General features: G+C 43.1%; 1 protein-coding gene across 1 annotated transcript in view; it reads left to right on the top strand.

Moving 5' to 3' along the window:
* Positions 1–12,689, top strand: part of LOC311136729 (nuclear receptor subfamily 2 group C member 1-like) — a 29,865-nt gene that overhangs the window by 14,825 nt on the left and 2,351 nt on the right. Inside the window, exons 9-12 of the mRNA XM_084170989.1 lie at positions 8,512–8,665; positions 8,979–9,100; positions 9,478–9,620; positions 10,083–10,220. Coding sequence (XP_084027115.1) covers positions 8,512–8,665; positions 8,979–9,100; positions 9,478–9,620; positions 10,083–10,220 — 557 coding nt within the window. The remainder of the gene's footprint in view (positions 1–8,511; positions 8,666–8,978; positions 9,101–9,477; positions 9,621–10,082; positions 10,221–12,689) is intronic.

The raw sequence follows: 12,689 nt of genomic DNA, 5'->3' as shown, positions 1-12,689 counted from the left end.
TCCAACCTCTCCACAATGGCCAAGACAGAGAGCTGTGTAAGGACATCAGGGATAAAATTGTAGACCTGCACAAGGCTGGGATGGGCTACAGGACAATAGGCAAGCAGCTTGGTGAGAAGGCAACAACTGTTGGCGCAATTATTAGAAAATGGAAGAAGTTCAAGATGACGATCAATCAACCTCGTTCTGGGGCTCCATGCAAGATCTCACCTTGTGGGGCATCAATGATCATGAGGAAGGTGAGGGATCAGCCCAGAACTACACGGCAGGACCTGGTCAATGACCTGAAGAGAGCTGGGACCACAGTCTCAAAGAAAACCATTAGTAACACACTACGCCGTCATGGATTAAAATCCTGCAGAGCACGCAAGGTCCCCCTGCTCAAGCCAGCGCATGTCCAGGCCCGTCTGAAGTTTGCCAATGACCATCTGGATGATCCAGAGGAGGAATGGGAGAAGATCATGTGGTCTGATGAGACAAAAATAGAGCTTTTTGGTCTAAACTCCACTCGCCGTGTTTGGAGGAAGAAGAAGGATGAGTACAACCCCAAGAACACCATCCCAACCGTGAAGCATGGAGGTGGAAACATCATTCTTTGGGGATGCTTTTCTGCAAAGGGGACAGGACGACTGCACCGTATTGAGGGGAGGATGGATGGGACCATGTATCGCGAGATCTTGGCCAACAACCTCCTTCCCTCAGTAAGAGCATTGAAGATGGGTCATGGCTGGGTCTTCCAGCATGACAACGACCGAAACACACAGCCAGGGCAGCTAAGGAGTGGCTCCGTAAGAAGCATCTCAAGGTCCTGGAGTAGCCTAGCCAGTCTCCAGACCTGAATCCAATAGAAAATCTTTGGAGGGAGCTTAAAGTCCGTATTGCCCAGCGACAGCCCCGAAACCTGAAGGATCTGGAGAAGGTCTGTATGGAGGAGTGGGCCAAAATCCCTGCTGCAGTGTGTGCAAACCTGGTCAAGACCTACAGAAAACGTATGATCTCTGTAATTGCAAACAAAGGTTTCTGTACCAAATATTAAGTTCTGCTTTTCTGATGTATCAAATACTTATGTCATGCAATAAAATGCAAATGAATTACTTAAAAATCATACAATGTGATTTTCTGGATTTTTGTTTTAGATTCCGTCTCTTACAGTTGAAGTCTACCTATGATAAAAATTACAGACCTCTACATGCTTTGTAAGTAGGAAAACCTGCAAAATCGGCAGTGTATCAAATACTTGTTCTCCCCACTGTATATATATATAATATATATATACACCTGTTCTGAAAGGCCCCAGAGTCTGCAACACCACTAAGCAAGGGGCACCACGAACCAAGCAGCACCATGAAGACCAAGGAGCTCTCCAAACAGGTCAGGGACAAAGTTGTGGAGAAGTACAGATCAGGGTTGGGTTATAAAAAAATATCAGAAACTTTGAACATCCCACGGAGCACCATTAAATCCATTATAAAAAATTTTGAAAGATATGGCACCACAACAAACCTGCCACGAGAGGGCCGCCCACCAAAACTCACGGACCAAGCAAGAAAAGCATTCATCAAAGAGACCAAAGATAACCCTGAAGGAGCTGCAAAGCTCCACAGCAGAGATTGGAGTATCTGTCCATAGGACCACTTTTTAAGCCGTACACTCCACAGAGCTGGGCTTTACGGAAGAGTGGCTAGAAAAAAGCCATTGCTTCAAGAAAAAAATAAGCAAACACATTTGGTGTTCGCCAAAAGGCATGTGGGAGACTCCCCAAACATATGGAAGAAGGTACTCTGGTCAAATGAGACAAAAATTGAGCTTTTTGTCCATCAAGGAAAATGCTATGTCTGGCGCAAACCCAATACCTCTCATCACCCCAAGAACACCATCCCTACAGTGAAGGATGTTTGGGGGGATGTTTGTCATCGGCAGGGACTGGGAAACTGGTCAGAATTGAAGGAATGATGGATGGCGCTAAATACAGGGAAATTCTTGAGGGAAACCTATTTCAGTCTTCCAGAGATTTGAGACTGGGACGGAGGTTCACCTTCCAGCAGGACAATGACCCTAAGCATACTGCTAAAGCAACACTTAAGTGGTTTAAGGGGAAACATTTACATTTATTGGAATGGCCTAGTCAAAGCCGAGACCTCAATCCAATTGAGAATCTGTGGTATGACGTAAAGATTGCTGTACACCAGCGGAACCCATCCAACTTGAAGGTGCTGGAGCAGTTTTGCCTTAAAGAATGGGCAAAAATCCCAGTGGCTAGATGTGCCAAGCTTATAGAGACATACCCCAAGAGACTTGCAGCTGTAATTGCTGCAAAAGGTGGCTCTGCAAAGTATTGACTTTGGGGGGGTGAATAGTTATGCACGCTCACATTTTTTGGTCTTATTTCTTGTTTGTTTCACAATAAAAAAAAAATGTTGCATCTTCAAAGTGGTAGGCATGTTGTGTAAATCAAATGATACAAACCCCCCAAAAATCCATTTTAATTCCAGGTTGTAAGGCAACAAAATAGGAAAAATGCCAAGTGGGGTGAATACTTTCGCAAGCCACCGTATTCAATGTTTTTCTATGGGCTTCATCAGCTCAGCCAGGCAATTTATATACTAGATCTACACTGTAAAAAGCATCTAGACATTATCTCCCATTTCTTTTAGACTAGCATTTGGTTTTCAACAGCGGAGATTTGTAATTATCTTGCTGTGTGTCTCTCCGGCATTTCCAACATTGTTTCAATATTGAAATTCGATCCCCAGCTGTCCTATGGTTATGAACGTGTTGGGATGAGACAGACAGGCTGGCAGCTTTTCTCAGCCAGTCGAAATCATGAATCAGCATAATATATGTGTGTGTGTGTGTGTATGTATGTGTATATATATATATATATATATATATATATATACACAAAGAAATGTCAATAGAAAAAAATTTAATGTCATTCCAGCTTCAGTTTGAAGTGATAGAACTTGCGTGACATCAGAAGATATCCTCCTCGCAATCTCCAAGATACAACAATCACAGGACAACTTTGTTTGGACGTCGTAAAGGACCTTTAACCGAAACTGAAGCGATATAGCTAGTTAACGACTTCCTTTTGCATGTTGAAGAAAACGGTGGACAGAGACTTGCTACCTAGCTGGGATTTTCTACAAGGAATCTGCCTCTCGAATAAAGCTTCTCCCAAACTGGTGTGACACCTACTCCTGCTGCACTGCTGCTTGGATTCCACCTGGCAATCTGTTCACCGTCTGCCCTGGCCTGTCTCCCCCTGTCTCATCTACTGTTGCTAGCCCCAATTCTGACTTGTGCTCTGATTTCTGCTTCACTGATTTCTGCCTGGGTTTTCTCCACGTTAACACTAGAAGCTTATTATCTAAAATGGATCAATTGAAAGTGTGGGTTCACAGCTCCAATCCAGATGTGTTGGTTATTACGGAGACGTGGTTAAGAAAGAGTGTTTTGAACACTGATGTTAACCTTTCTGGTTATAACCTTTTTCGGCAAGACAGATCTTCCAAAGGTGGTGGAGTGGCAATCTTTACCAAGGAACACCTTCAGTGCTCTGTTGTCTCTCCCCAAACAATTTGATTTGCTGGTTTTAAGCATTACGCTTTCAAATATCTCTTTGTTGACTGTTGCTGCGTGTTATTGTCCACCATCAGCACCGGCCTGTACCCTACCTGCCCTAAGCTCTCTCCTGGCCCCTTACACTAAGTCTGAATTTGTCCTGCTAGGTGACCTAAACTGGGACATGCTTAAACCACCTGACCAAGTCCTAAAGCAATGGGACTCCCTAAATCTTTCTCAGATTATTACCAATCCCACAAGGTATGACTCCAAACACCCAGAAATCCCCACAAATAATACTGATAGGTATCAGTCTGGTGTTTTCTGTAATGACCTTAGTGATCACTGTTTTACAGCCTGTGTTCATTATGGCTGCTCAGTGAAACGACCTGTCCTGATCTGTCATAGACGCTTGCTAAAATAATTAAATGAGCAAGCCTTCCTTCATAACCTGGCCTCTGTAAATTGGTATAGATTCAGCTTGATCCCCTCTGTCGAAGACGCTTGGACCTTCTTTTTTATTTAATTTTCAGTGGTATTGTTAACAAACGCCCCCATAAAGAAAATGAGATTTAAAAACCAGTTCAGCCCCTGGTTCGACCGTGATTTGGCACTCCACCTCAAGAATTCCATTTAAGGAGCAGTTCTCTCTCTGTGGGTCTAACCCCAAGAAGTTCTGGAAAATATTTAAAGACCTGGAGAATAAACCCTCCTCCTCACAGTTGCCCATGTCCCTTAATGTTGATGATGTGGATGTTACTGACAAAGGGCACATGGCTGAGCTCTTTAATCACCTCTTCATTAAGTCAGGATTCCTATTTGACTCAGCCATTTCCTCCTTGCCCGTCCAACATTTCCTCATCTCCCACCCCTTTTAATGCAACTAGCTCTGATGCTCCTCCCTCTTTTCCCCCTGCCCTGCTACAAAGTTTCTCCCTGCAGGCGGTCATTGAGTCCTAGATGCTAAAGGAGCTCCTTAAACTTGACCCCAAAAAAACATCTGGGTCAGATGGTTTAGATCCTTTCTTCTTTAAGGTTGCAGCCTCTATCATCACCAAGCCTATCTCTGACCTTTTTAACCTGTCTCTCCTCTCTGGGGAGGTTCCCTTTGTTTGGAAGGCAGCCATGGTGCATCCTTTATTTAAAGGGGGAGATCAAGCTGATCCTAACTGTTATATGCCAATTTTTCCCTATTTATCAAAAGTGTTGGAAAAACGTGTCAATAATCAACTGACTGGCTTTCTTGATGTCTATAGTATTCGCTCTGGTATGCAATCTGGTTATGGATGTGTCACTGCAATGTTGTGCTGCTATTTTTATTGACTTGGCCAAAGCTTTTGATACGGTAGACCATTCCATTCTTGTGGGCCGGCTAAGGAGTATTGGTGTCTCTGAGGGGTCTTTGGCCTGGTTCGCTAACTACCGCTCTCAAAGAGTGCAGTGTATAAAGTCAGAACATCTGCTGTCTCAGCCACTGCCTGTCACCAAGGGAGTACCCCAAGGCTCGATCCTAGGCCCCACGCTCTTCTCAATTTACATCAACAACATAGCTCAGGCAGTAGGAAGCTCTCTCATCCATTTATATGCAGATGATAGTCTTATACTCAGCTGGCCCCTCCCCGGATTTTGTGTTAAATGCTCTACAGCAAAGCTTTCTTAGTGTCCAACAAGCTTTCTCTGCCCTTAACCATGTTCTGAACACCTCCAAAACAAAGGTAATGTGGTTTGGTGTGATTACTACCTCTGAGGGTTTATAGCTTGAGGTAGTAACCTCATACAAGTACTTGGGAGTATGGCTAGACGGTACACTGTCCTTCTCTCAGCACATATCAAAGCTGCAGGCTAAGGTTAAATCTAGACTTGGTTTCCTCTATCGTAATCGCTCCTCTTTCACCCCAGCTGCCAAACTAACCCTGATTCAGATGACCATCCTACCCATGCTAGATTACGGAGATGGAATTTGTAGATCGCAGGTAAGGGTGCTCTCGAGCGGCTAGATGTTCTTTACCATTCAGCCATCAGATTTGCCACCAATGCTCCTTATAGGACACATCACTGCACTTTATACTCCTCTGTATACCTGTCGCAAGACCCACTGGTTGATGCTTATTTCTTAAACCCTCTTAGGCCTCACTCTTTCTGAGATACCTACTGCAGCCCTCATCCTCCACATACAACACCCGTTCTGCCAGTCACATTCTGTTAAAGGTCCCCAAAGCACACACATCCCTGGGTCGCTCCTCTTTTCAGTTCGCTGCAGCTAGCGACTGGAACGAGCTTAAAAAAACTCTCAATCTGGACAGTTTTATCTCCGTCTCTTCATTCAAAGACTCAATCATGGACACTCTTACTGACAGTTGTGGCAGCTTCGCGTGATGTATTGTTGTCTCTACCTTCTTGCTGTTGTCTGTGCCCAATAATGTTTGTACCATGTTTTGAGCTGCTACCATGTTGTGCTGCTGCCATGTGTTGCTACCATGTTGTCATGTGGTGTTGCTACCATGCTGTGTTGTCATGTGTTGCTGCCATGCTATGTTGTTGTCTTAGGTCTCTCTTTATGTGGTGTCTCTCTTGTCGTGATGTGTGTTTTGTCCTATCTTTTTTATCCCAGCCTCGTCCCCGCAGGAGGCCTTTTGGTAGGCCGTCATTGTAAATAAGAATTTGTTCTTAACTGACTTGCCTAGTTAATTAAAGGTTACATTTAAGGCCAAAATGTAAAAAGTTATATGTATAAATGTATTTTTATACCTACAATTCAAAATCAAATGGCTAAATGATCCATATTATGACCATCTTAAAACAATTCCATATGTCAGCTTAGCAGCCCCCCTCCCCCAAATGTCTTAGACTTAATCTTTTTAAGAGGTCACATGTAATGTGCTTGGATTGACTAATAGCAGTACTGATTTTAGAGCTGACAGATGTTCTGAGTGTATCAGAAGGACCTTAGGGGTTGTGTTTCTCTGGTATATCATGGGGCTCAAATTGAATTTTTCCAGTCAAGGGCAATGTGGTTCCTGTGTTCCTGTCTCGGTTAATTAGGTTAGTTGTTGGTTAGACATTTCCTATCCAAGATCTGTCAAGCTTGAAGCTTGTTTTCCTTTCTGCAGTCTATTTATATATCACTTCCTGAACCTCAACACTAATAGAAATGTTAACCTCAAAGGAAGAAAATACAATATAAGCACGTTTAGAGATTAATACAGTGCCTTCAGAAAGTATTCACACCCCTTGAGTTTTTCCACATTTTGTTGTGTTACAGCCTGAATCTAAAATTGATTAAATTGAGATTTGTTGGTCACTGGCCTACACACAATACTGCATAATGTCAAAGTGGAATTATATTGACATTTTTACAAGTTAATAAAAAATGAAAAGCTGAAATGTCTTCAGTCAATAAGTAAGTATTCAACCCCTTTTGTTATGGCAAGCCTAAATAAGTTCAGGAGTAAAAATGTGCTTAACAAGTCACATAATAAGTTGCATGGCCTCTGTGTGCAATAATGTTTAACATGATTTTTGAATGTCTACCTCATCTCTGTACCCCACACATATAATATCTGTAAGGTCTCTCAGCCGAACAGTGAATGTCAAACACAGATTCAACCACAAAGACCAGGGAGGTTTTCCAATGCCTCGCAAAGAATGGCACCTATTGGTAGATGGGTAAATTACACTTTGGATGGTGTGTCAATACACCCAGTCACCACAAAGATACAGGCGTCCTTCCTAACTCAGTTGCCGGAGAGGAAGGAAGCCGCTCAGGGATTTCCCCATGAGGCCAATGGTGACTTTAAAACATTTACAAAGTTGAATGGCTGTGATAGGAGAAACCTGAGGATGGATCAACAACATTGTAGTTACTCCACAATACTAACCTAATTGACAGAGTGAAAAGAAGGAAGCCTGTACAGAATAAAATATATTCCCAAACATGCATCCTGTTTGCAATAAGACACTAAAGTAATACTGCAAAAAATGTGGCAAAGCAATTACCTTTTTTGTCCTGAATACAGTGTTTTATATTTGGGGCAAATCCAATACAACACATTACTGAGTACCACTCTCAATATTTTCAAGCATAGTGGTGTTTGCATCATGTTATGGGTATGCTTGTAATTGCTAAGGACTGGGGTTTTTCAGGATAAAAAATAAACGTAATGGAGCTAAGCACAGGCAAAATCCTAGCGGAAAATCTGGTTGTCTGCTTACCCAGACACTGGGAGATGAATTCACCATTCAGCAGGACAATAACCTAAAACAAAAGGCCAAATCTACACTGGAGTTGCTTACCAAGAAGACAGTGAATGTTCCTGAGTGGCCGAGTTACAGTTTTGACTTAAATTCTTGAAAATCTATGGCAAGACCTGAAAATGGTTGTCTAGCAATGATCAACAACCAATCTGACAGAGGTTGAATACTTTTTTAAAGAATAATAGCCAAATGTTGCACAATCCACGTGTGGAAAGCTTTAGAGACTTACCGAGAAATACTTTATGTAAATGAGATATTTCTGTATTTAATTTTTTATAATTGTGCAAATATTTCTAAACATGTTTTCACTTTGTCGTTGAGGTATTGTGTGTAGAGAGTGAGAGAGAATCTATTTAATCCATTTTGAATTCAGGCTGTAACGCAACAAAATGTTGAATAAGTCAAGGGGTAAGAACACTTTCTGAAGGCACTGTAAATGTACTAGTTTACGAACTGACCTGTGTGTGTGTAAAGGACTTCTACACTACAGAGCCAGACTGAGCCAAGCCTAAACAGAGATGTACTGAGCTGGCCTGATTAGGCAACCACCATAATTGATGGAACCGTGCTGGAAAGGAAAATGTGAAAAGAAAATATCAGAGCCAGAAGAGTTCGGTTGTCACACTATAGTGTGAATTGGGCACTAATTTGTTGACTGAATTGTTTCGTTGTCTCTCTCGCCCACCTCCCCAGAGCGTTTGACACCCTGGCCAAGGCCTTGAACCCTGGTGATGGCTCAGCGGGAGACTCTCTGGAGGCCACGTTGCAGTTGATGTCAGGGGACCAGTCGGGCCCCGTGGTGGAGCTGGAGGGGCCCCTTCTCTCAGACAGCCACGTCCCCTTCAAGGTGAGGGCCCAGGGGCCATGGTCAAAAGTAGTCCACTATAAAGGGAAAAGGGTACCACTTGGGACACTACACATCTCAAAGGCCCAGGGGCTGACCATAACACCTGATAAAAAAAAAAAGTTATCTTAAAGGGACATTTATTCTCAGTACGTCATAGTGCTTAAAGAATCAAGAGGCCCTGAAGTCACTTGCTATGGCAACTTAATTTCCCTGCAGGGATTAATAAAAGTATAATTAATCAACTTTTAAAAAAGAAATCTGTCTAGGCCCATTCTTTCTCAATCATGATGTCTCTCTCGCTCTCTCTCTGTAGTTGATGATGCCTTTGCCAATGCCTGAGTACCTAAACGTGAATTACATATGTGAGTCGGCCTCGAGGCTCCTCTTCCTGTCCATGCACTGGGCGCGCTCCATACCTGCCTTCCAAGCCTTGGGGTGAGTCCCTACCTAGCATACCTACCTACCGCTCTCATTCTGTCTCTCTAATTCTCTTACGCTGAATTCATGTATGTATATGCAAACTGCCGTGTATATCAGTAAGCCTTTTCCTGTCTACTGGCCAAAACCAGAGCACCAAAATTGAAGTATTTGTGTGTCATCCTCTATGATTTTAAATGCAGTGAATGTTAATATATTCTACATGCATGCATTTTAATAAATTAAATATTAAATACATCCTTTGTTTCCCAGTGATAATGACATTAACCTGATTAAGGCCTGTTGGAATGAACTGTTTGCCCTGGGCCTGGCTCGGTGCTCCAACGTTATGAATGTTGTCTGAATGTTGCCTGAATGTTGTCTTTTCTCTATAGTGGTCTGGAGAATGACATTAACCTAATGAAAGCTTGTTGGAACGAGCTGTTTGCTCTGGGCCTGGCTCAGTGCTCCAACGTTATGAACGTCGCCACCATCCTGGCTGCCATCATCAACCACCTGCAGACCAGCCTACACGAAGGTACAGGAGGTGATTGTACAAATGAATAGATATTTATCACAATATTTACAATAATTGCCAGCAGATCTTTATCCAAAGCGCCTTCCAGTACGGGGAGTGTGATCTATGCAGCAAACCTATTTCCAGGCCGTATCTCAATTGATCAAAAATCTGTCCTCCTCGCTGTCGTCTCCTTTTCGAAAAGACTTGACTGGTAAAAACAATATGGTGGAAGTGAAGCTCATCATTAGGCTGGCTTTCACCCGGTCATTTCTTTTTTTAAAGATCAGTGCAGATGAAGGATTTTAGTCAAAGAGCCCCAGCGTCCTTCTCCAGTCTTCCTCTTGTTGTGTTCGTTCTCTGTTCCCCCATGCAGAGAAGCATCCGCTGAGTCAGAGCCACAGTAGGTGTTTTGTTGTGGGAAAACATGGGGACGTTTATAGTATTATAAATGATTTACCTTCCCCTGTTTCCCCCCTACAGAGAAGCTGTCCCCAGAGCGAGTGAAGCTGGTGATGGAACACATCTGGAGGATGCAGGAGTTCTGTAACAGCATGGTTAAACTGTCCCCTGACACATATGAATACGCCTACCTCAAAGCCATCGTCCTCTTCAGCCCTGGTGAGTGGTGGGTGGAGAGAGGGATAAAGAGGGAGGGAAAGGAGAATAACTTTGAGTTTCATTATACAGTTGAAGTCGGAAGTTTACATACACTTAGGTTGGAGTCATTAAAACTTGTTTTTCAACCACTCCACTAATTTCTTGTTAACAAACTATAGTTTTGGCAAGTCGGTTAGGACATCTACTTTGTGCATGACACAAGTAATTTTTCCAACAATTGTTTACAGCCAGATTAATTCACTGTATCACAATTCCAGTGGGTCAGAAGTTTACATACAGTCATGGTCAAAAGTTTTGAGAATGACACAAGTATTGGTCTTCACAAAGTTTGCTGCTTCAGTGTTTTTAGATATTTTTGTCAGATGTTACTATGGTATACTGAGGTATAATTACAAGCATTCCATAAGTGTCAAAGGCTTTTATCGACAATTACATTAAGTTTATGCAAAGAGTGAATATTTGCAGTTCAAGACCTTTGCAATCCGCCCTGGCATGCTGTCAATTAACTTCTGGGCCACATCCTGACTGATGGCAGCCCATTCTAGCATAATCAATGCTTGGAGTTTGTCCGAATTTGTGGGTTTTTGTTTGTCCACCCGCCTCTTGAGGATCGACCACAAGTTCTCAATGGGATTAAGGTCTGGGGAGTTTCCTGACCATGGACCCAAAATGTCGATGTTTTGTTCCCCGAGCCACTTAGTTATCACTTTTGCCTTATGGCAGCAGGCAGATGCACTCACACCTGCCTGCTGCCATTCCTGAGCAAGCTCTGCACTGGTGGTGCCCCGATCCCGCAGCTGAATCAACTTTAGGAGACGGTCCTGGCGCTTGCTGGACTTTCTTGCATATACTTGCATTCCAGTGAAGGGAAAACTTAACGCTACATTCTAGACAATTCTGTGCTTCCAACTTTGTGGCAACAGTTTGGGGCAGGCCCTTACCTGTTTCAGCATGACAATGCCCCCATGCACAAAGTGAGGTCCATTCAGATATGGTTTGTCGATCGGTGTGGAAGAACTTGACTGGCCTGCACAGTGCCCTGACCTCAACCTCATCTAACTCCATTGGGATGAATTGGAACGCCGACTGCGAGCCAGGCCTAATCGCCCAACCTCACTACTGCTCTTGTGGCTGAATGGAAGCAAGTCCCCGCAGAAATGTTCCAACATCTAGTGGAAAGCCTTCCCAGAAGAGTGGAGACTGTTATAGCAGCAAAGGGGGGACCAACTCCAAATTAATGCCCAGGATTTAATTTAAAATGCATTGGGCCAGCCTCCTGGACAAAGATTATGCCTATTTTTGGACTAAAAAGCTTGCTCAATTGAGAATCTGTCCCATGCAGTAACATGGCGACTTGTTGCACACCCTTTTTTAGTGTAGTTAGGTGCTGCCCTTCAGACAACAGTTCCCAGATCCTCAGCAAAGTATTTAAACAAAGTTATTATGAATGCAGTAGAGTTGCACCCTTTCCTGTTGTTTAAGCTACTTGTTCTGTGTGTCTTTGCCAAGAAAACTATACTGAACAAAAATATAAACGCAACATGCAACAATTTAAACAATTTTTTTTTATGGAGTTACAGTTCATATGAGGAAATCAGTCAATTTAAATAAATAAATTAGGCCCTAATCTATGGATTTCACATGACTGGGAATACAGATACAGTGAGGGGAAAAAAGTATTTGATCCCCTGCTGATTTTGTATGTTTGCCCACTGACAAAGAATTGATCAGTCTATAATTTTAATGGTAGGTTTATTTGAACAGTGAGAGACAGAATAACAACAAAAATGTCAAAAATGTTATAAATTGATTTGCATTTTAATGAGGGAAATAAGTATTTGACCCCCTCTGCAAAACATGACTTAGTACTTGGTGGTAAAATCCTTGTTGGCAATCAGAGGTCCGACGTTGCTTGTAGTTGGCCACCAGGTTTGCACACATCTCAGGAGGGATTTTGTCCCACTCCTCTTTGCAGATCTTCTCCAAGTCATTAAAGTTTCGAGGCTGACGTTTGGCAACTCAAACCTTCAGCTCCCTCCACAGAATTTAAATGGGATTAAGGTCTGGAGACTGGCTAGGCCACTCGAGGACCTTAATGCGCTTCTTCTTGAGCCACTCCTTTGTTGCCATGGCCGTGTGTTTTGGGTCATTGTCATGCTGGAATACCCATCCATGACCCATTTTCAATGCCCTGGCTGAGGGAAGGAGGTTCCCACCCAAGATTTGACGGTACATGGCCCCGTCCATCATCCCTTTGATGCTGTGAATTTGTCCTGTCCCCTTAGCAGAAAAACACCCCCAAAGCATAATGTTTCCACCTCCATGTTTGACGGTGGGGATGGTGTTCTTGGGGTCATAGGCAGCATTCCTCCTCCTCCAAACACGGCGAGTTGAGTTGATGCCAAAGAGCTCCATTTTGGTCTCATCTGACCACAACACTTTCACCCAGTTGTCCTCTGAATCATTCAG

The sequence above is a fragment of the Coregonus lavaretus genome (genome assembly GCF_964263955.1).
Source record: "Coregonus lavaretus genome assembly, chromosome: 11".
NCBI classification, from domain to species: domain Eukaryota; kingdom Metazoa; phylum Chordata; class Actinopteri; order Salmoniformes; family Salmonidae; genus Coregonus; species Coregonus lavaretus.
The sequence above is the reverse complement of the archived record's forward strand: the minus strand, read 5'-3'. Positions and strand labels throughout refer to the sequence as shown.